General features: G+C 54.2%; 1 protein-coding gene across 10 annotated transcripts in view; it reads right to left on the minus strand.

Moving 5' to 3' along the window:
- Nucleotides 1-5,529: 5,529 nt before the first annotated feature.
- The window catches only part of ZC3H4 (zinc finger CCCH-type containing 4), a 43,305-nt gene continuing 28,954 nt past the window's right edge, over nucleotides 5,530-19,880 (minus strand). For 7 of the 10 annotated variants that reach the window (XM_081217890.1, XM_081217893.1, XM_081217894.1 and 4 more), the window contains 4 exons: nucleotides 14,312-14,676; nucleotides 13,744-14,087; nucleotides 10,620-10,871; nucleotides 5,530-9,389 (listed from right to left, as the gene is read on the minus strand). In XM_081217890.1, coding sequence (XP_081074016.1) covers nucleotides 7,870-9,389; nucleotides 10,620-10,871; nucleotides 13,744-14,087; nucleotides 14,312-14,676 — 2,481 coding nt within the window. In that variant the 3' untranslated portion in view covers nucleotides 5,530-7,869. The remainder of the gene's footprint in view (nucleotides 9,390-10,619; nucleotides 10,872-13,743; nucleotides 14,088-14,311; nucleotides 14,677-19,880) is intronic. The other 3 variants (XM_081217895.1, XM_081217891.1, XM_081217892.1) reach the window with 2 other exon arrangements.

The following is a 19,880-nucleotide window of genomic DNA, read 5'->3' on the forward strand; positions in this document are numbered from 1 at the left end:
TTGACAATGAATACAGTTGCCAGAAAGTGGGAGGTCTTGAGAGGAAAGTAAATGGAATGATTTGTAATTTTAAAAAAATATTTATTTATTTATTTATTTATTTTCGCTCCGCTGATTCTTAGTTGCGGGACACAGGATCTTCGTTGTGGCACGTGGGCTTTTTATATTTGTGGCACGCGGACTCTTAGTCACGGTAGGCAGACTTATTTGCAGTATGCATGTGGGATCTAGTTCCCCGACCAGGGATCGAACCCAGGCTCCCAGCATTAGGAGAGCAAGAGACTTACCCACTGGACCACCAGGGAAGTCCCATGATTTGTAATTGTAATTATTTTAACAAGGAGCTCCAGCTAGGGTTTAGAGCTGTGCCGTCCAACGTGGCAGGCACTGGGCACATGTGGCTCTTTAAATTTAAACTTAAAAACGAGAAGTCAAGGCTTCCCTGGTGGCGCAGTGGTTGAGAGTCCACCTGCCGATGCAGGGGACATGGGTTTGTGCCATGGTCCGGGAAGATCCCACATGCCGCGGAGCAGCTGGGCCCGTGAGCCATGGCCGCTGAGCCTGTGCGTCCAGAGCCTGTGCTCCACAGCGGGAGAGGCCACAACAGTGAGAGGCCCGCGTACAGCAAAAAAGACAACAACCGAGAAGTCAGTGCCTCAGTTGCACTGGCCACACTTCAAGTGCTCAGTGGCCACATGTGTCCAGTGGCTGTCATATTGGACAGCACCGAAGAGAGAACATTTTCATCATTGTGGAACATTCTAGTGGGCACTGCTGGTTGAGAGAACAAGACACAGAGAATGAGGTGTCATAGTATTTAGAAGAGCAGCCTGAAAGTAAAGGGGAGGGAAGGAAGCAGGAAGTTGGCAGGAAATACCTAAAGTTGACATATTTTGAGAGAAATAGAGGAACCACCAGAAGAAATAAGAAAGAATGTGAAAGCTTTTGCTTTTCAAGTGGGCTACTGGGGATATGGTGGAATGGACAGGGTGGGTGCTAAGGACTGAACTGTGTCTTCCCAAAATTCATATGTTGAAGCTCTAACCCGCAATGTGACTGTATTTGGAGATGGGGCCTTTAAGGAGGTAATTAAGGTTAATGAGGTCATAGGTTGGGGCCCTCATTCAATAGGATTAGGGTCCTTAGAGGAGACACCAGTTTTCTCCCTCTCTCCGCCCAACAAACCCTCATCCCTGGGTCCCACCCCACCCCACCCCCAGCTCACTCATTGGCTGGAACAGGCTTAGGGGCGTGGCCTCCACACAAACCTGGTGGTGAATCTCTGGGTGCAGCAACCGAGGCTTTAAGATAATGACGCTCCCTGCACTGAGAGATCCAAGCCACCACACCTCCTCAGCTGGCAATGTAGCCCGTGGCATGGCACCTGCAAACAATGAGGGATGCCTGGGAGAAATGGGGAGGGCTGATGTGGAAAACATTAGTCCTGGTCTCCAAATATTTCCAGCTCTCCGCCTCCTGGCCACTTGGTAGAATTGCACCTCCCCATCCCCTTGAAGTTAGGCTGGCCCCCTTACTCGCTTTAGCTCATGAAATGTAGCCAAAGCAAAGTCCTTGGCTTTGGGGAGGAAGCATTTAAGAGCTGGTGGGCTCTTCTCCACCTCCCTCACTGCTGCCAAGTTGTTCCAGGGGTAGTGCTTCAGCCAACCTGGGTCCCTCGGTGCCTGTGATGAGCAGAGCTTCCTGCTGACCTGTGGATGAGCCACTGAGATTTGGGAGTCTGTGCTTCTGCAGCATAAACTCGCCCGTCCTTACCAATACAACTGATAAGCTCCAAATCTTAAAAAAAAAAAAAAAAAAAAATTGTTGGGCTTCCCTGGTGGCACAGTGGTTAAGAATCCGCCTGCCAAAGCAGGGGACACGGGTTTGAGCCCTGGTCCGGGAAGATCCCACATGCCACGGAGCAAGTAAGCCCGTGTGCCACAACTACTGAGCCTGTGCTCTGGAGCCTATGTGCCACAACTACTGAGCCCGTGTGCCACAACTACTGAAGCCCGTGCACCTAGAGCCTGTGCTCCGCGACAAGAGAAGCCACTGCAGTGAGAAGCCTGAGCACCGCAACGAAGAGTAGCCCCCCGCTCTCTGCAACTAGAGAAAGCCTGTGTGCAGCAACGAAGGCCCAACGCAGCCAAAAGTAAATAAATAAAATAAGTAAATTTATTTAAAAAAACACAATTGTTTCCGAGTATCGTTAAGAAATGCTCACCAGGCTCACACTTTGGACAACGCTGTTGGGAGAAAAAGCAGCTAGCTCATTTTCCCCTAGGTGGGTCTTTTGCAAATACCCAGTAAAGTGTTCCTAGGAATCTTATTGAATGATCATATCTCATCCAAAAGGTTTTATTGCTAGGTGAGAAATACTCTAGTAGCAGCAACCATGGCACACGCATCCCAGGACAGATGTCAGAGGGAGTTGGTGAGGGCCTCCAGGACCATCAGAACCTTCCCTGCCTGCATCCCTGGAACCAGCTGAAAGAGTAGTGTAGGGGGTTAAAAGGTGGCCCCCCAAATATATGTTCACATCCTAAGCCCCTGAACCTGTGAATATGACCTTTTTTTGGAAAAAGGATCTTTTCAGATGTAATGCTTAATAATGAGTTTTCTTTTGGGGTGATGAAAACATTTTGGAGCTAAAAGAAGGTGATGGCTGTACAACGTTGTGAATGTACTAAGTGCTACTGAAATGTTCATTTTAAAATGGTTAATTTTATGTGACTTTCACCTCAATTAAAAATAGTAATATTAAATACGTTACAAAATAAAGTGCTGGCAAAGATGTAGAGCAAGTGGAAGTCTCATTCACTGTGCTGGGAATTGTAACATGGTATGACCAGTTTGGAAGACAGTTTGGCAGTCTCATAAAACTCAGTGTTCACCTGCTCTGTGACCCAGCAATCTCAGTCCTAGGTATTTACCCAAGAGAAATGAACAGCTATGGTCACACAGAGACCTGTACACAAATGTTTACAGCAGCTATATTTATAACATCCCCAAAGTAGAAATGGCCAAATATCCCTCAGCAGGTGAGGGAGTGATTGTGGTCCACCATCCAAGGGGGCACTACACCGCTATGAAAGCAATGAGCTGCTGATATAGGCACCGACCATCCAAGATTACTTGGATGCAGGAGTAATCTAAGAAGGAAAGAAATCAGAAGAGTGGTTGCCCATGGGAGGGTAAAAGCAGGGAATGACCAGGAAGGGGCATGAGGGAACTTTGTTCTCTAGATTCATAGGGGTTTGGGGTACCTAGATGGATGCATTTCTGAAAACTCCACGAGTGTACATGTAAGATTTGTGCATTTCATGATATGGAAATTCCACCTTAAAAAAAAAGGGAACGTAAATAAATATTGAACTCTGGTTAACGATACACGTTGCAGAATTTAGGGTGTTCTGATGTCTGGAACTTATTTTGAAATGCATCCAAAAATATGGGACTTCCCTGGAGGTCCAGTGGTTAAGACCCCGCGCTTCCACTGCAGGGAGCACGGTTTCGATCCCTGGTCAGGGAACTAAGGTCCCACATGCAAAGCAAAGAAAACAAAAATATGATGTATGGGTGGGTGGAGGGATGGACAGTTGGCTAAATGTATGATGAAGCAAGTACAGTAAATGTTCACACTTGTAAAATCTAGGTGGTGGGGCAGGGCAGGCACCCGCGGAACACCTGGCATTCTTTGCTGTTCCCAACGTCCCATCGGAAGGCTCTCAGCCCCACTCACCAGCCGATGCTTGATGGCCACTCCTGTCCCATTTCAGTTTCCATTTCTTCCTCCAACAGCAATGCTGCTCAGAGCTCCACGTGCTTCCCGAGTGACGCCATCCATTCCTGCAGCTTTGATGACCAGCTCTGTGGAGGGGCCTCTCACGGCCTGCAGTGCAGAGCTCCGCGTCCAAAGCTGCACTCAGCCCCTTCCGAGACCACCTTCTCCTCCCATGTGCCACCTCAGTAAGGGATCGCCATTAAAGGGCAGGACGGCTCCCCAAAGATGTCCATGTTTTCTTTTTTTTTTTTTTTTTGCGGCACGCGGGCCTCTCACTCTTGTGGCCTCTCCCGTTGCGGAGCACAGGCTCCGGACGCGCAGGCTCAGCGGCCATGGCTCACGGGCCCAGCCGCTCCACAGCATGCAGGATCCTCCCGGACCGGGGCACGAACCCGTGTCCCCTGCATCGGCAGGCGGACTCTCAACCACTGCACCACCAGGGAAGCCCAATGTCCATGTTTTTATCCCAGAACCCATGAATATGTAATTTACATGGCAAAAGTGACTCGGCATATGTGATGAAGGATCTTGAGATGAGGAGATGATCCTGGATTACCCAGTCTAATCACATGGGTCTTTAAAAGCAGAGAACCTTTCCCAGCTGTGGTCAGAGAAAGATGTGACAATGGAAGAAGGGCCAGAGACATGTGACATTGCTGGCTTTGCAGACAGAAGAGGGCCACGAGGCAAGGTGGGTGGGTGGCCTCCACAAGCTGAAAAAAAGCACGTAAACAGAATCTCCCTGTTCTTCCAGAAAGGCAGGCAGCCCTGGCAACCGTTAGATTTTAGCCGAGTGAGACGTGTCACGCTTCTGACTTCCAGGACTGTAATGTAGCAAGTTCCTGTTGTTGTTTTGTTTTGTTTCCCCCCCACCCCCGCCGAATCCCTGTTCTAAACCACTTGGCTTCTATAATTTATATGGCAGCCATGGAAAATTAATAGAGGCCCATTGAAACACAGAAACCAAAGTAAGTCCAAAGAAGACATGGCTACTCTCCAGGCCAAGTCCTGCTCCCTTCTCACCCTCGCCGAGTGCGGCTTCCCCAGAGAAGACCCCTGGTTAACAAGTGGGTAATGTCTGAGTCCATTGGGGCTGCTATAACAAAATACCACAGTCCTGGAGACTAGAAGTCCAAGATCAAGTGCCAGCAGATTCAGTGTCTGTCTGGTGAAGAGCCTCTTCCTGGTTCCCAGATGGCTGTCTTCTTGCCACATCTTCACACGGTGGAAGGGGCAAAGACACTCTGTGGGGTCTCATTTTTTATAAGGGCACTAACCCCATTCGTAAGGGTTTCATCCTGACCTCATCACTTCCCAAAGGCCCCACCTCCAAACACCATTGCATTGGGCGACTAGGTTTCAACATTTAAATTTTGAGGTGACACAGTCTACAGCAGTTAGAGGGCTCCCGTTTCTCATCCCTAGAAGCCAGCCCAGTTGTCCTGAGTTCATCACTGGCCTCTTCTGTGATCTATGCAGGGGGCAGGACCATGCCTGTGTGGGCCACCTGTGTCCTTAAAGGCCGAGACTGGCCCGGAGCCAGAGCTCAGGAACTGTGGAATGCAGTCGTCAGCCGCTAAGGGAAGCTGAAGCTGTTGGGAGGCACCATTCCCACAGTGTCATCATGAATGTCACCCTGGGACTGGCCACTGAGAAGAGACCCTGGTTTCAAGGTTTCACCCCCGCCCTGTCATTTCTGGGACAAGGGATGGTGGGGGCAGCACGGAGAAACAAGACCCACAGGCTTTTTAAAATAACTGCATCCTTTAATGGCAGTAATACAATTATTGGATTAAGAGACCACAGGAGAAAGGGCAGGTGATGTTTCTGGAAGACAGATATGGAGTACAAAAAGGGGTTGGAATAGAGTCATGCGACGATCATTGTAAAAATACAGTACGTTATATACATATTTGCACCATCAACTTTCAACTCTGAAATAGTATTTACACTTTTGTTACAATCCTGGTTAGAGAACAATTTTTCTTTAAAAGCTCAGCCTGATGGCAAATGAAAATTTCGGGTGAATTCATAGTCCCATGAGGTTCTTAGGCTGAATATTCCAAGAGGAGGGTTCCAGCTTCTATTTCATCCACAGATTTCAGTTTTAAAAAAGTATTTAATTTTGCTTTTATAAAAAAAATTCTCAGAGGAGGGAAAAAAAAACCCAACCACAGCCACACTGTGTATTCTTTCTTATTTTACAAACACTAACTAAGGGCTGCAGCCCTCTGCTTCAAGGCCAACACTGGTGGCTGAAGAAAAACCTCACTGATGATTGTTTAAAAGAAAATAAAAAGACACAAAGACAAACCAAACCAACCTGATCATGGCGCACTGCCTCTCCCACCCTTGCTTCCGGCCCCAAACTCAATGACTGTTTCTCTTCTGGGGCAGGGCGTTTCGTATTGAACCCTCTTTAACCTCCTACCCCGAGGAGGTGGGAGGGGGAACCCTTTGGCTGGGACACCACGTTTCCTCATTATTAGTAAGAAAGAGTCAGGGCTCTTAAGCGAGGTGGCCGAGACGGTGGGATGAGGAGGAAAAAGGCGGGAGATGGCTGGCAAGTACCGGCACACAGGCGGGAGGGAGCCCCGGCCGCACAGGCCTCGCCCGGTTCCCCTCAGGCCACGTCCACGGGGTGGACCTCCTCTGGGGCTCTGTGGACAGGATGGGACCTCAGCCAGGGTCTTGGGGGAGGTCGGGGGGAGCCTGGGCAGGCATCTATGCTCCCTTCCCGGCTCAGCCGGATGAGGAGAGGAGGATACAGGCTTTGGGTCCCACGGCCCCTGCCCACAGTGGGGGGTCCCAGTCCCTCTCCTGGAGAGGGCCCCGCAGCCCACACCCTGCCCTGGCTAGTCTCCCACCGTGTCCTCAGGCCCCCTCCCGGAAGTATCCACAAATCCAACTCTGTACACGCCTCGAACCCATGCACCTGTCGGCTTGGAAGAAAACCAAACACACCAAAACCACGGGCCCTAAAAATATGGTGCAAGGAGGTGTGAAGAAAGCGGAGAAAGCAAAACATTTTGCCGAGAACCACCCAGGGATCCCTCCGTCAGGAGACTGATGGCGTGGCCGTGCCATGGATCCTTGAGCTGTCCCCAGAGGGCCGGGGCCGGCTCACTGGGCGCTTTGCCTTCTGAGCCCAGGACAGAGCCCAGCACGGGGGGGAAGGCACGGCCGGGACATGACAGGACGGGACGGGCTGACGGGAAGCGCACGCTCTGCCTCTCGCAGGCAGCTCCTGGCCACACCAGCCTCGCCGACTCCAGGTCCACTTCTCACCCGGAGTCTCCTGTCGCAGGCTGGAGGGCGCTGGTTTGCTCTGGGATGACCTCTGGACGGAGGGTGGCAGGGAGGCCGGTTTGTGCACCCAGGTGGAACAGCAGTGGACAAGGCTTTGCTTCTCCCGCCCAGGCAGCTTCCGAAGGCTCTCTTCCTTCTGTCTTGACACTTTCTCACTGCCGCTGGCCCCTGAAGCGGGTCATCATGGCCTGCACACTGCAGAGGAGACGCAGAAATGCCTAGACCTGCTTCCATGCGGGTCCTGCCCACCATCTCGGCTCCGTCTCTTCTTGCTCATGCACCACAGGGTGAGCAGCGCTCAGTGCCTTCTCGACGCCTGCTGTTCCCTTTGTCCTGGTGGGGGGGTAGGATGGGGGGAGGGGCCAAGCTTTGCCCAGAAAACCCACCAGACCCCCAGCCACCAAACTGGGGCCCCAGCCTTTAAGGAGTCCCTGAAAAATCAGGCCTGGCCAGGCCAGGCGGAGTGCCAGCTGAGGCTGAGGCCCAGGGGACTCGCAACTGTACACATGCACATGTAGGTTTTCTTGACGGGAGCCTAGGAGCCCCGCAGCACTGACCAGAAGTTAAAGATGGTTATATACAATTCATGTTTCAAAGAAAGTACTACTTTTAAAAAAAAAGGGGGGGGGGAGAAAAGAAAAAAGAATAGGACAAAAGAAAAGAAAGAGCACCCAGACCCCCTCCCCCCTCCCCCCAAGTCCCCAGCTCTGGTTGCTGCCCTTAAATATTGCCCTGGGAAGGGAGGGGTGCAGGGAGCGCTCGACTCCGGCTTAACACTACTGGCAAAAGGGGGAGGCGGTGGGGTCAAAGCCTTTAAAAACATCTTTCAGGGACCCAGCGTCCTGCTCACCCTCTTGGGCCGGGCTGTTGCCAGCAAATGGGCTTCCGGAGCCCGTCTTGGGTGCCTGTTTCACGGTCCCGAAGAGGGTGGGCACCGGGAGGTTGTGCACGCCGGGCTGGGGCGGGGCGCCCTCTGCTGGCGGGGCGCCCGTGGCGGCGGCGGGGGCCGCAGCGGCCTTGGGCCGGGGCCGGTTGTAACTGTTGTACCTGTCTGTGGCCGTGGCTGCGGCCCCATCTGCCCCGGACTTCCCCGATTCGGGCTGCTCCAGGGCGGACTTGCGCACAAACGGGGGCTCCTTGGCCTTGGCGGCGGAGCTCTTGCCGTTGCCCTCAGGGCCCCTGGGCTGGGTGCCGGCATCAGCGGCCGGCTCTGCAGCTTTGCCACCCGTGCTGGGAGTCCTGGGGTCATAGAGGCTGATGCCGCTCAGCACGCTGCTCTGCCCACTCCCGCTGCCCTGGCCCAGGCCGCCGGCTGCCAGCACGCGGGGGTCGTAAGGGGCGGTGGCTGGCGGGGAGGACTCCCCACTGGGGCTGGCAGCTGGAGAGGGAGCTTCGGTGGGACCAGGCTTGGCTGCCCGGGAGGAGGCAGCAGGGTCTGCTGGTTTCTGCAGCCGGGGGTCAGTGGGTGTCTTCCGCACTCGGGGGTCACTGGGCTTGTCACCGGGGCCAGGGGCCGCCGAGGGGCCAGTGGCATTGACAGTCTTGAGGATGCGAGAGAGGAGCTCAAAGTCAGGCAGGCTGGAGCCAGATGTGCTGGGATCTGTAGAGGTGCCTGGGCGCTGCCGGGGGTTGGGGGGGCCCGAGGTGGTGGTGCGGTGCAGCCTGGGATCCAGGGCAGGCATGGACTGCAGGGCCGCGGGGACGGGGGGCACTGCATCCTGCTTGGGGATGGGCAGGGGGATCAGGTCCTCAGGGTTCCAGAGCACAGTGCGGGCAAAGCTCGGCTTGCTCAGGGTCACATCCTTCTTGATGTGGCTGAACTGCTGCAGCTGCGAGCGCGGGTCCCGCAGTGGGTGCCCAGGGAGGGGGTCCAGGGGAATGTTCACAGCCTTCTCCCGAAGGGCCCGTTCCCCTTCCTCCTCTTCTGCAGGGGGTGGCCCAGACCCCTTGGAGCCACTGGGTCCTGCGGGGCTGGAATGAAGGCCGCCTTCGGGCTTCGGGGTGGACAGGGAGCGAGCCAGTCGAGGGTCAGAGGGTCCTGTGTCACCTGGGCCTGAACTGCTGGAAGCCTCGGCGTGGCGGCTAAGTCTGGGGTCCCGGCTGAGGCGGGGGTCAGCCAGCCGCCCTCCCGTGGGGTGTCCCTTCTGGAGGCGGGGGTCCCCCAGCCCACTGCTGCTCAGCTCCCCGATGGAAGCCTGGGGTCGGCTAGACGTCTGCTGCCTCAGGGTCTTCAGGATGGAGGTGACGCTGCTCCCACCCTCATCCTCATCACTTGAGTACCAGTTTCCAGTGTCACCTGAGAAAAAGCAGAAAGGAGCAGGGAGAGGGTGAGTGGCCACCACATCCACCACCAGCCCTCTTGGACCCCATGGCAGCCCACTCCCCTGACTCTTACCTCTCAGAACCTCAGTTTCTCCTCTCTTACAACACCCCATCCCCACCACAGGATGCCACGAAGAGCCAGTGAGCTCAGGCAGGCCAAGCACCGAGCTTGGCAGGTCTCTGGCTATCGTTTATGGACCTTTCCCTGCGTACCGGCACCATTCTAAGTGCTTTGTCTTATTTGTCACAAACACCCAGGATTTAGCGTTATCATCACGCCCATTTGACAGATGAGAAAAACAGAGGCACAGACAGTGCCATAAGATAGGGGGCGGAGCCAGGGTTGAGCTCAGACTCGGAGCCCAGGGCTCTGCCGTCACCTCCTCACCTCCTGGGCAGGTTCAGGCCCAGCACGGCAGGCCTGGCTCTGGTGCCTGTGAGCAGCTACTGCTGCCTTGGCTCTCACTGCGCTTGGGGCTCACAGACACGTGCCTCCCAGGCCCCTCAAGACATTCCCGCGACCCAGGGCAGGGCAGTCACCAGCTGATAAGAGGCGGGGCCAGGTGGGCAGACTCAGAAGCTAGCCCATGTCCAACTTTCTAGGCAGGTACAACCAGAGCCCCTAGGGGAGGGGGCTGTCCCCTGTTCTCACTGTCCCACTTGCTCCTCGGCTCTGGTCAGGGCCACCCATGGCCTCTGGCTTCAGGTTCTAGATACCGTTTTTGTCCACCCCCTTTCACCCTGGGGTGGACACCATCAGGTCACTGCACGGCACCTGAGACTTGGCAGCTGTGCCTGTGATTATTACTGGTTTATGTCGATGACTAGTTCTCATCTGTTGGCTTCCCGAGAACATGGTCTGGGGAAAGGGGGACTGAGAATCTCCCTACAGCCTCCTCTGTAAGGGTGCAGGGGGTGAACCCTATTGCCTGCTGTCTCCTGCAGGGACCAGCCCACCTCCCTCCTCGATGGGATCAGGGTCTCTCCCGAACCCCATGACACAGAAGGGCAGCCCCGACGTCTAACTTTCTCAGGGACATGCAGCGGCCCCAGCAGCTTCACAGCCCTGGGCAGGGGTCCTCCCCGGCCACAGGTCCCTTTCTGACACAAAACCCGACCTAGGTGCTCCCCACCTCTGCCCTGCGCGGCGGCCCGGGGGGCTGCGCCCGTCAGGGAAGCCCCCGCCCCTGGGGAGGACACGTGCCTTCCTCACTCTCCCGGTCCTGCTTGCTGCGCTCAGCCAGCCTCCTCGCTCTCTCCTCCTCCTCCTGCTGCTTCTGCTGGATCCTCAGGTACAGGGCCCTCTGGGCCGAGGGCAGGAAGTCGGGGACAGCGGCGCCCGGCTTCGGCCGGCCTGGGGGCCCCCCCTCAGGGAGGCTGTCGGGCTCCAGAGGGCGCTCGGGGAAGAGGGGCTCCCCCGGCCCCCCCGGCAGCTCGTCGTAGCGCCCGTAGTCCTCTGTGGCAGGGAAGAACCGAGGGCTCATGTCGGGAAGGGCCTCACGGCACCAACTCCGACCCACCCGTGCCCTTAACTGGAAAACCACCCCCTGATGGCAATGGGTGAGAATGTGTAGCCCGTTCCTTCCTACCCTCCCCAGGAGGGGCCCCGCGGAAAGCCCAGCAACAGAGGACGGAGCAGCCAGTGGGGGCGGGGAGGGTCCCACCTAGGATGCAGCCACTGAGAACGGGGCTCACGGTGAGGTTTAGTGACATGGGCAAATGCTCATGAGGTGAAAACAGGACGGAATGTCGTACGGATGTTTGTAAAACACAAAGAAAAGGCTTGAAAAGACAGACAGAAAACAGTCCCTCTGGGGATGAGAACAGGAGAGAGGGGCTGAGGGATCTTTCACTTTTTACTCCACACATTTCTGATCTGTTTTAATTACTCTTGATGAGCATTAATTTTATGATTTCTTTAAATAAATAATCAATAAAGAAAAACACACCCTAATCTCTCAGTAAGCTCAGAATATGAGTTCAACCATGGTAAACAAAGACTAGTAAAGAAGAGAAGAAAATACACCACAATGTTGCTATGGCTACATGTCAACCCAGAGGCTGACTGGTGATTCCTCCTCGTACTCCCTTTATGGGTTCCTAACTCCACAAACGTTTATGAGCGGGACGGGGTGGGGGGTGTTTCTCCCACACAGCATCTAGGAAGCACAAGGCGGAAGGGCTTGCCTTCATTCCTGAAGGGCGGGCAGGCGCCCGGCACTAGCCACCTCCCTTCACAAATGCTACCCAAGTCAGAGCCAAAGACGAGGGGAACACCGTGGGCACATCTTCAACAACACGCCTGGAGACTAGTGTGTGTGTGCGCGCGCGTGTGTGGGTCAGAGACAAAATCCAGTTAGCACTGTCCCACAGAACGAACGTTCTGCAACGATGAAATCTCCCCTGTCTGCACCGTGTGATGTGGCTCCCCTACTGAGCAGCCAAAATGTGGCCAGCACTACCAAGAAAGTGAATCTGTAACTTAAACTGAACTTTCAGGATTAAAGTGATTAACTCTGCAAATACGTCACACACAAAGTGTATAAAGCATAAAGTGAAAGGTCACTTTCTTCTAGCCCCTGAACTTCATAACATGTGAACTTGATGGGCGAGTCTGCTCTGAGCCACACCCTGGCTCCGAGTTGGGGACACTCCTTAAACAACGGTCCCACCCAGTCCCCCCTGCATGGAATTCAAGAGTGAATTACCTGACGGTTCTGTTATTTTCAATATATTAAAAACAACTGAATAGTACTAAAAAGGTAGATTTCATGATATGGGCATTAGAGTGAATTACTCCAGAGATACCAACTGTTATCAGCTTGACAGACTTTCGGGTTTTCTTCCCCACCCAGACCTTTTCCATGCACGTTTCATACACGTTCTTTAAAGGGGGAGGAAGCCCCCTGAGGTCGCCTGCTTTTCTCACTGGAGAATATGTCACTCCCCTGGCTCCCTGCCCCAAACACCCGCTCTCATGCCTCTCAACACTACTGAGATGCCAAAGATGCTCACACTGACCTCCAGCCTGCTCAGCTTCCTGACGTCTGCGCGGCTGTCAAATGGGCCCCTCATGCTTACTGTGGCCAAAGCAGCAGTGCTGCCCTGCCCCAACCTGGCTCGGCATGAACACCCAGAGCGACTCTGCCCCGCAGCTGGCATCCCCATCCGCCCCTGCCGCCCCGTCACATTGGCCCTATGGCTCCACCTCTAAACCTAGCCCTGCTGCTCCCTGTCCTCTCCCGGCTGCCACCCACCTCACCTCTGCCCAGGGCGACTCAAGGGCAGCCCACAAGCTTCCAAGATTCCCCTCCAGCCCCTACTAGCATCCATCGCCCTTGCGTTCCTCCACTATCCCCGTCACTCTTCCACCGAGTCCACCTCGCCATGGCCCGCAGGGTCCTGTGTGCTGGGACTTCTCTCCCCCGTCCTCTCTTGCCAAGCCACATGGACACCTTTGTTTTCCACAAACAAGGTGACTGGCTGAGGCCTCCGTACCTGCTGCAGCTGTCACCTAAGCCAAGCCCATGACTCCCTCCCAGCCTTCACCTCTCAGACAGGCCTCTGCTGGCTGTGACGCACCCAGCCGGCCCGGCCTCCACCCGTCACTCTCACACGGTGCCCCATTTCACCGCCAGCAATGACCAATGCCGAAATGAGCTGACGCCCTTGTTTACACACTTCCTGTCGGTTTCCCTCCACTCAAAGGCAGTTAAGGCAAGGACTACGTGCTTTGCTTGCTCTGACCCCACGCCTAGAAGCACGCCTGGCCCCTGGCAGCAATGACACATCTCGTCCTTCTGAGGGCTGCACACCACCTCCTATTGATGCGGCACTGTCGTCCAAGCACCCGACTGTCGGACGTTTAGTTTGTTACCAACACATGTTCTCGTTTTGTAAGAAAGGAAGGAAAGGAGGAAGGAAGATGGTCAGCCTTGGGGACAGAACAAGCAGAGTCGCAAGGGAGCTCCAAGCCAAGAACCATCCCGGAAGGAGGCCGCTTTGGTTGAGGGCACCTCAGCCTTGAGGTTCCACACCATTCCACACCCATCCCTCTAACTTCCCAAGCTCCCACTCCACACACACCAAGCAAAACTTACAGAAATTAAATAAGTTATAGTGATGGTGATCATAACACTCCTCCTGGACTCAACAGGGTAGTGAATCCCACATCACTGAAAACGTTCAACCACTCACGGGACAGAGATGGAGTTGGATTCATGTTTTCAAAGACTCAGACCAAGGAAGAAAAACCAAATCTTCCTGACTACATTCCACTGTGCAGACCCCGGCAGCCCCGGCTGGCCCCCACCCTGAGCCCTGCATACCTGCGTCCCCAATGAGTCCTGGCTCCATCTCCATGCCCTCTTGCTGCTGGTAAAAGTTTTCATAGAAGTTCTGGGCTGGTGGGATGGGGGGCATCATTCCAGAATGTGGGGAGTCTCCAGGACCATAGGGCATCATTGGAGGGCCGCCAGGTCCCATGGGCGGGCCAGGATTCATGCCAGGGCCCATTGGCATGTCGGGGTGCATGTCCGGATGCATGTCAGGGTGCATGTCCGGGTGCATGTCGGGATGCATGTCAGGATGCATCGGGGCCCCCATCGGCCCCGGGGGTCCCATGTTGGGCCCGGGGCCCATCGGCCCTGGGGGTCCTCCGGGTCCAGGGAACCTGGAAGGAGAAAATGGTGCCCATGAGAGGGGCTGCAGAGGAAGGGTGGCAGCCACATCCCTGAGGAGACACAGAGGCCTGCTCATGGTTGAGCAACAGAGGGCTCCAGACCAGGCCTCTGAGGGCTTTGGAGAGAGGCAGGATGCTGGCCTGGTTAGGTTCCAGGCCACAGGGCCCGGCACAGAGGAGCCTGGCTGAGCCCAGAAAAGCCCCCAGGCACTCACCTCACACCCAGTTTCTCAGCCAGCTGTCCTGTGGGCCGCACCACGATCTCAAACAAGGAGGGGATCTTCTTGTTGTACATGTCCTGCTGCTGCTGCAGCTGCTGTGGGGACAGCGGCTCGTGCACGGGCATGGGCAGCTGAGGGGGGCCGGGGGGCGGAGGCGGGGGCGGGGGCGGGGGCGGGGGGCCACCCTGCATGGGCCGGCCATTCGGAGAGGTCGGGGCCGGGGGCCCAGGTGGGCGGGGCGGGGTGGGCAGGAGGCCCACGCCAGGGGGTGGTTTGGGCAGGGGGTTGATGCCCTGCTTCTTCAGCTCCTCAACCTCCTTCTCGTCCTCGGCGCCCGCCTCTGCGTCATCAGCCAACATCTGCGGGCCAGGAAGGACGAAACAGTGAGAGTCAGGACAGGGGAGGAGGCGGGTTGGAATGCACTCCTCCAGGGCTGAGAGCCGAATTTGCTGAGGATAACTCTTCAATACCCTGAGGGCCTTAGAGCAGTGGTCCCCAACCCCCGGGGCCACGGACTGGTACTGGTCTGTGGCCTGTTAGGAACCGGGCCACACAGTAGGAGGTGAGCAGCGGGCAAGCAAAGCAAAGCTTCCTCAGTATTTACAGCAGCTCCCCGTTGCTCGCATTTCTGCCTGAGCTCCGCCTCCTGTCAGATCAGCGGGGGCATTAGATTCTCATAGGAGCCCGAACCCTACTGTGAACTGCGCATGCAAGGGACCTAGGCTGTGCGTTCCTTATGAGACTCTAACGTCTGATGATCTGAGGTGGAGCTGAGGCGGTGACGCTAGCGCTGGGGAGCGGCTGCAGATACAGACTGTCATTAGCAGAGAGGTCTGACTGCACAGAGACCATAATAAATCGGTTGTTTACAGACTCATATCAAAACCCTATCGGTGAGTGGCAAGTGACAATTAAGCTGCATCTTACGGAGTAGACTGGACGTAAGCAACACACTTTGGGTGTCACTGTCTCCCATCACCCCCAGATGGGACCATCTAGTTGCAGGAAAACAAGCTCAGGGCTCCCACTGATTCTGCATTACGGTGAGTTGTATAATTATTTCATTATGTATTTCAATGTAATAATAACAGAAATAAAGTGCACAATAAATGCAACGCGCTTGAATCACCCTGAAACCATCCCCCATCCCCAACCGGGTCCATGGAAAACCTGTCTTCCACAGCACCGGTCCCTGATGCCAAAAAGGTTGAGGACCTCTGCCTTACAGCATAAGGCCAATGACCACAAAGCCTCCTGGCACAAAAGGCATCGCCGCCTACCACTGCCGCGTCCCTTCTCAGTGAAGAGCTGACAGGGGAGCCATTCTTATTTGGCAGCAAAGTACATGCAACATATACCATGTACTATTTCACCATTTTCAAGTGGACAATTCAAGGACGTTGAGTGCATTCGCGATGCTGTGTAACCACCAATCTCTATCTAGTTCTAACACCACCGAAGAAGACTCCACACCCATTAAGCAGTCACTCCCCATGCCCTGCTCCCTCCCAGCCCCTGGCAACCACCTACTTTCTGTCTCTATGGATTTGTCTATTCTGGACATTTCATAGAAACGAAATCCTATAATATCGTGGCCTTTCGTGACTGGCTTCTTTCACTTACCATGACATTTTCAAGGTTCACTCATGTTGTAGCTGTACCATCTATTTTATCTATTTCATGGCTGATTAACAGTTCATTGTTCTGGGCTTCCCTGATGGTGCAGTGGTTAATCCGCCTGCCAATGCAGGGGACATGGGTTCAAGCCCTGGTCCGGGAAGATCCCACATGCCGTGGAGCAACTAAGCCCATACACCACAACTACTGAGCCTGTGCTCTAGAGCCCGCGCACCACAACTGAGCCCTCACGCCTAGAGCCCGTGCTCCACAACAAAAGAAGCCACCGCAATGAGAAGCCCGCGCACTACAATGAAGAGTAGCCCCTGCTCACCGCAACTAGAGAAAGCCCACGCACAGCAATGAAGACCCAACGCAGCCAAAAATAAATAAAAATAAATTTATAAAAAAAAAAAGTTCATTGTTCTGTTTGAATTTTAAGGGCCCCTCACCACACTTGCAATCAAAACCCAATCACTTACGAGGACCCACAGGGCCTGACAGCAGGGCTGGGTGTCTGGGGAGGACTTCAAGCACCCTGGAGGCTTCATTTCCTTCTATGGTGTGAGGACTCCTCCACCCTAAGCACCCAGCTCTGTTTCAGTTCTGCGGACAGCTAAGCTCTTTCCCCAGCAGGGTCCTGGCCTGGACCAGGCCTCTCCCCAGGCATTCGTTTTCCCCTCCATTTTTAATGTATGGCTCCGTGTCCCCCAATTGCTGGGGTCTCTTATTAAAGGTCAACTCAAGAGTGACTGGCCAGGTCTCCTGTATTTACGACTGGAACACCATTAGCTCCCTTGAAAGCACTGCCCAAGCTTTGTGAGATTTTACATTTAGTTGTATCTTTGTTTATTCCTGGCCCGATGACTACCAACTCCACAAGGGCAAGACCCGCAGGGCCCACCATAAGGCCTGTTACAGGGTAGGTGGACAATTCCAAAGTCTGGATTCAAGCAGAACGTCTCACCAATTAGGATCCTGGGCAGATGTTAACACTGCAGGCCTGCCTGCTTCTCTTGGAAGGCCAGCTTGCAATGCTGGCCTTTGGCTGGTACCTGGGAACCTGGATTTCGAGAGGGTTCCCAGGATTCCCTGACTGCTAAGAGGGGCTCACTGTGTCTAAACCACTTGCACAAACAGTATGCTTTCTGTGGAACACCCCTTTTCCTTCTGGGGGTCTGGGATTCTGGTACATGCCAGGCAGAGGCTGGCTCGCTGGCACTCGCACTCCGGTCACAGAGCCAAAGCCCTGCACTGCTAGCTCCTTTCAATGGCAACGAAATGCCCTCAGGTGTAGGCAAAACCTAGGGAGGAGGTTATACCTCATTAAACAGGAACAAACTTGACCACAGCTTCCTCCCTGCCCAGGGAGGGGATGCCGTGGTCCAGCCACCAAATGCGCCACACTCCCCTCGCCGCCGAGACTAGGGTCACACATCTCTGTACCGCTCAGCACTCGGGAACACCCAGCCAATGGCCCCTGCGCGGGGGACAGAGGCTGAGGTGATCCTTCCACTGCCATCCCCGGCCCCGCACGGTGCTCAGCACACAGGGCCACACAATGAATTCAATGACCAAACGAGCTGAAGCACTGGCCCACAAGACAGCCCCTACGAGCGTATCTCCGGTCCTCAGGCAAGGCGGGCCCCCTCTCTCTCACACTCACCTCCCTGGGTCCCGTCACTTCCGCTTCCCCACTGTGCCCCGCAATCGGGGCTTCCACACCCATTCCACACTGGAGAGAAGTCTCACCTCACGGCGGGCTCCCACTCCAGGACGTCGCCCCCCTCACCCCTCACGCAGATCCCACAACACCCCGACGAGGACTCCCGCGCAGGACACAGCCAGCTCCCTGCACTTATCTCTTTACCCGCCACCCACACTGGGCCACAAGTGCTGCCTCAAAAGCAAGGGCTGAATCGCATCAGAGCCCAGAACACTGATGCATAAGATACATAGGAGGTGTCGACACCCCACCCCCACCCTGAAAAGCTGAACCCAAACCATCCAGGCAGTCCTTCGGCACATCTATCCCTAGAGACTCCCACGCGCCCCTTCCTGGGCCTCTCTGCAGCAAGGAGCTCCCTCACACCACCCAACCAGGGCCTTGCTGGGTCCCATAACCTCCCCCACCAGGACTGATTCTGAATGATTCTCAGGTTTCCAAAAGTCAAAGGCATCCTCTCAATGGAAAAGGACGGCCACACCTGTGGATACACATAGACATGTGGGCCAAGGTTCATGGGCCAAGGAAATAAGAAATAAGCTCATGTCCATTTGTTAAACATTCTAAGCTTTCGGAATTCCCCGGTGGTCCTGTGGTTAAGACTCTGGGCTTCCACTGCAGGGGACGCGGGTTTGATCCCTGGTTGGGGAACTAAGATCCTACAGGCGAACTAAGATCCTGTACGGGCGTGGACAAAAAAAGAAAAAAAAATCTAAGCTTTTGCCCCAAACTGGTAACAAATCAAATGTTCTTCAACTGGTGACTAGATAAACAGTCTCAGATCATCCACACGGTGGAGTACTACTCAAAAACAAACAGTGATGAACTATCAATACTTGCAACAATGTGGATGAATTTCAAACACCTTATGCAGGATGAAAGACGGCAGATTCAAAAGGCTATTATAGGGCTTCCCTGGTGGTGCAGTGGTTAAGAATCCGCCTGCCAATGCAGGGGACACGGGTTCGAGACCTTGTCTGGGAAGATCCCACATGCCGCAGAGCAACTAAGCCCGTGTGCCACAACTACTGAGCCAGCACTCTAGAGCCCACGAGCCACAACCACTGAAGCTCACATGCCACAACCACTGAAGCCTGCACGCCTAGAGCCTGTGCTCGCAACAAGAGAAGTCACCGCAATGAGAAGCCCATGCACCACAACGAAGAGTAGACCCCGCTCGCCACAACTAGAGAAATTCCACGCACAGCAACGAAGACCCAACAAAGTGAACAATTAAAAAAATAAATTTATAAAAAACCAAAAAACAAAAGGCTATATAAACCGCCCACATGTTTAGAAGCTACATACCATACGTCTATTTATATGACTTTCTTGAAAAGGCAAACTACAGGGACAGAAAACAGATCAGTGGTTTCCAGGGGCTGGGGATGGAAGAGGCACTGATTACAAAAGGGGAGGGGTTTTGGGGGTGAAAGAATGAATTTCCTCTACCTAGACTGTGAGGTGGTCACATGACTCTCTGTGTTTGTCAAAATTCACAGAACTAGGGAAAATTCCCTGGTGGTCCAGTGGTTAGAGCTCTGCGCTTCCACTGCAGGGCGCATGGGTTCAATCCCTGGTTGGGGAACTAAGATCCTGCATGATGCCCAGCACAGCCAAAAATAAATAAATAAATAACAGAACTAAACAGGGACACTTTTTTTTTTTAAGACTGGATACAAACTATACCTTGACAAACCTGACTATAAAACAGTATATGTATAAAACAGTAACTGAAGGATTTAATGGTAAAGAACCATAATGTATGCAACTTATTTTCAAATGGCTCAAGGAAAAAAAATAAACGCGAGCAAAGTGATAAAGCAAATAGGGCAAAATAATGCTGACAGAGGAACCTAGGCGGAGGGGATTCTCTGCGTTATTCTTGCCACTCACTCTCACGTTACAGTCACTGACAGCCCCAAAGGCAGGCACGTCTCAAACCTAGAGTGGGTGGTTGGAAGCTGATGTATCTGGACAGACAGAAACGTCACCAAGAAGCAAGAAAATAAAGCTGAAGAAGAGGGTGGAAGCGAGAGCACAGACATCTCAGGAGAGGAGGATGAAGGCCCTGTCCTAAGTGGCACCACAGCTTGGACCCAAGGGCTGCCCAAGGGCCTCAGGCCCCAGCCCTAGTTGATCAAGCTGCAACTCTGTCCAGGAGAGAAGGAAATGGCTGACCCCACACGTTTATCAGGGTTACTCTGGGCCATTGTAAAG

This window comes from Mesoplodon bidens, assembly GCF_964165515.1.
Source record: "Mesoplodon bidens genome assembly, chromosome: 18".
In the NCBI taxonomy this organism is placed as follows: Eukaryota; Metazoa; Chordata; class Mammalia; order Artiodactyla; family Ziphiidae; genus Mesoplodon; species Mesoplodon bidens.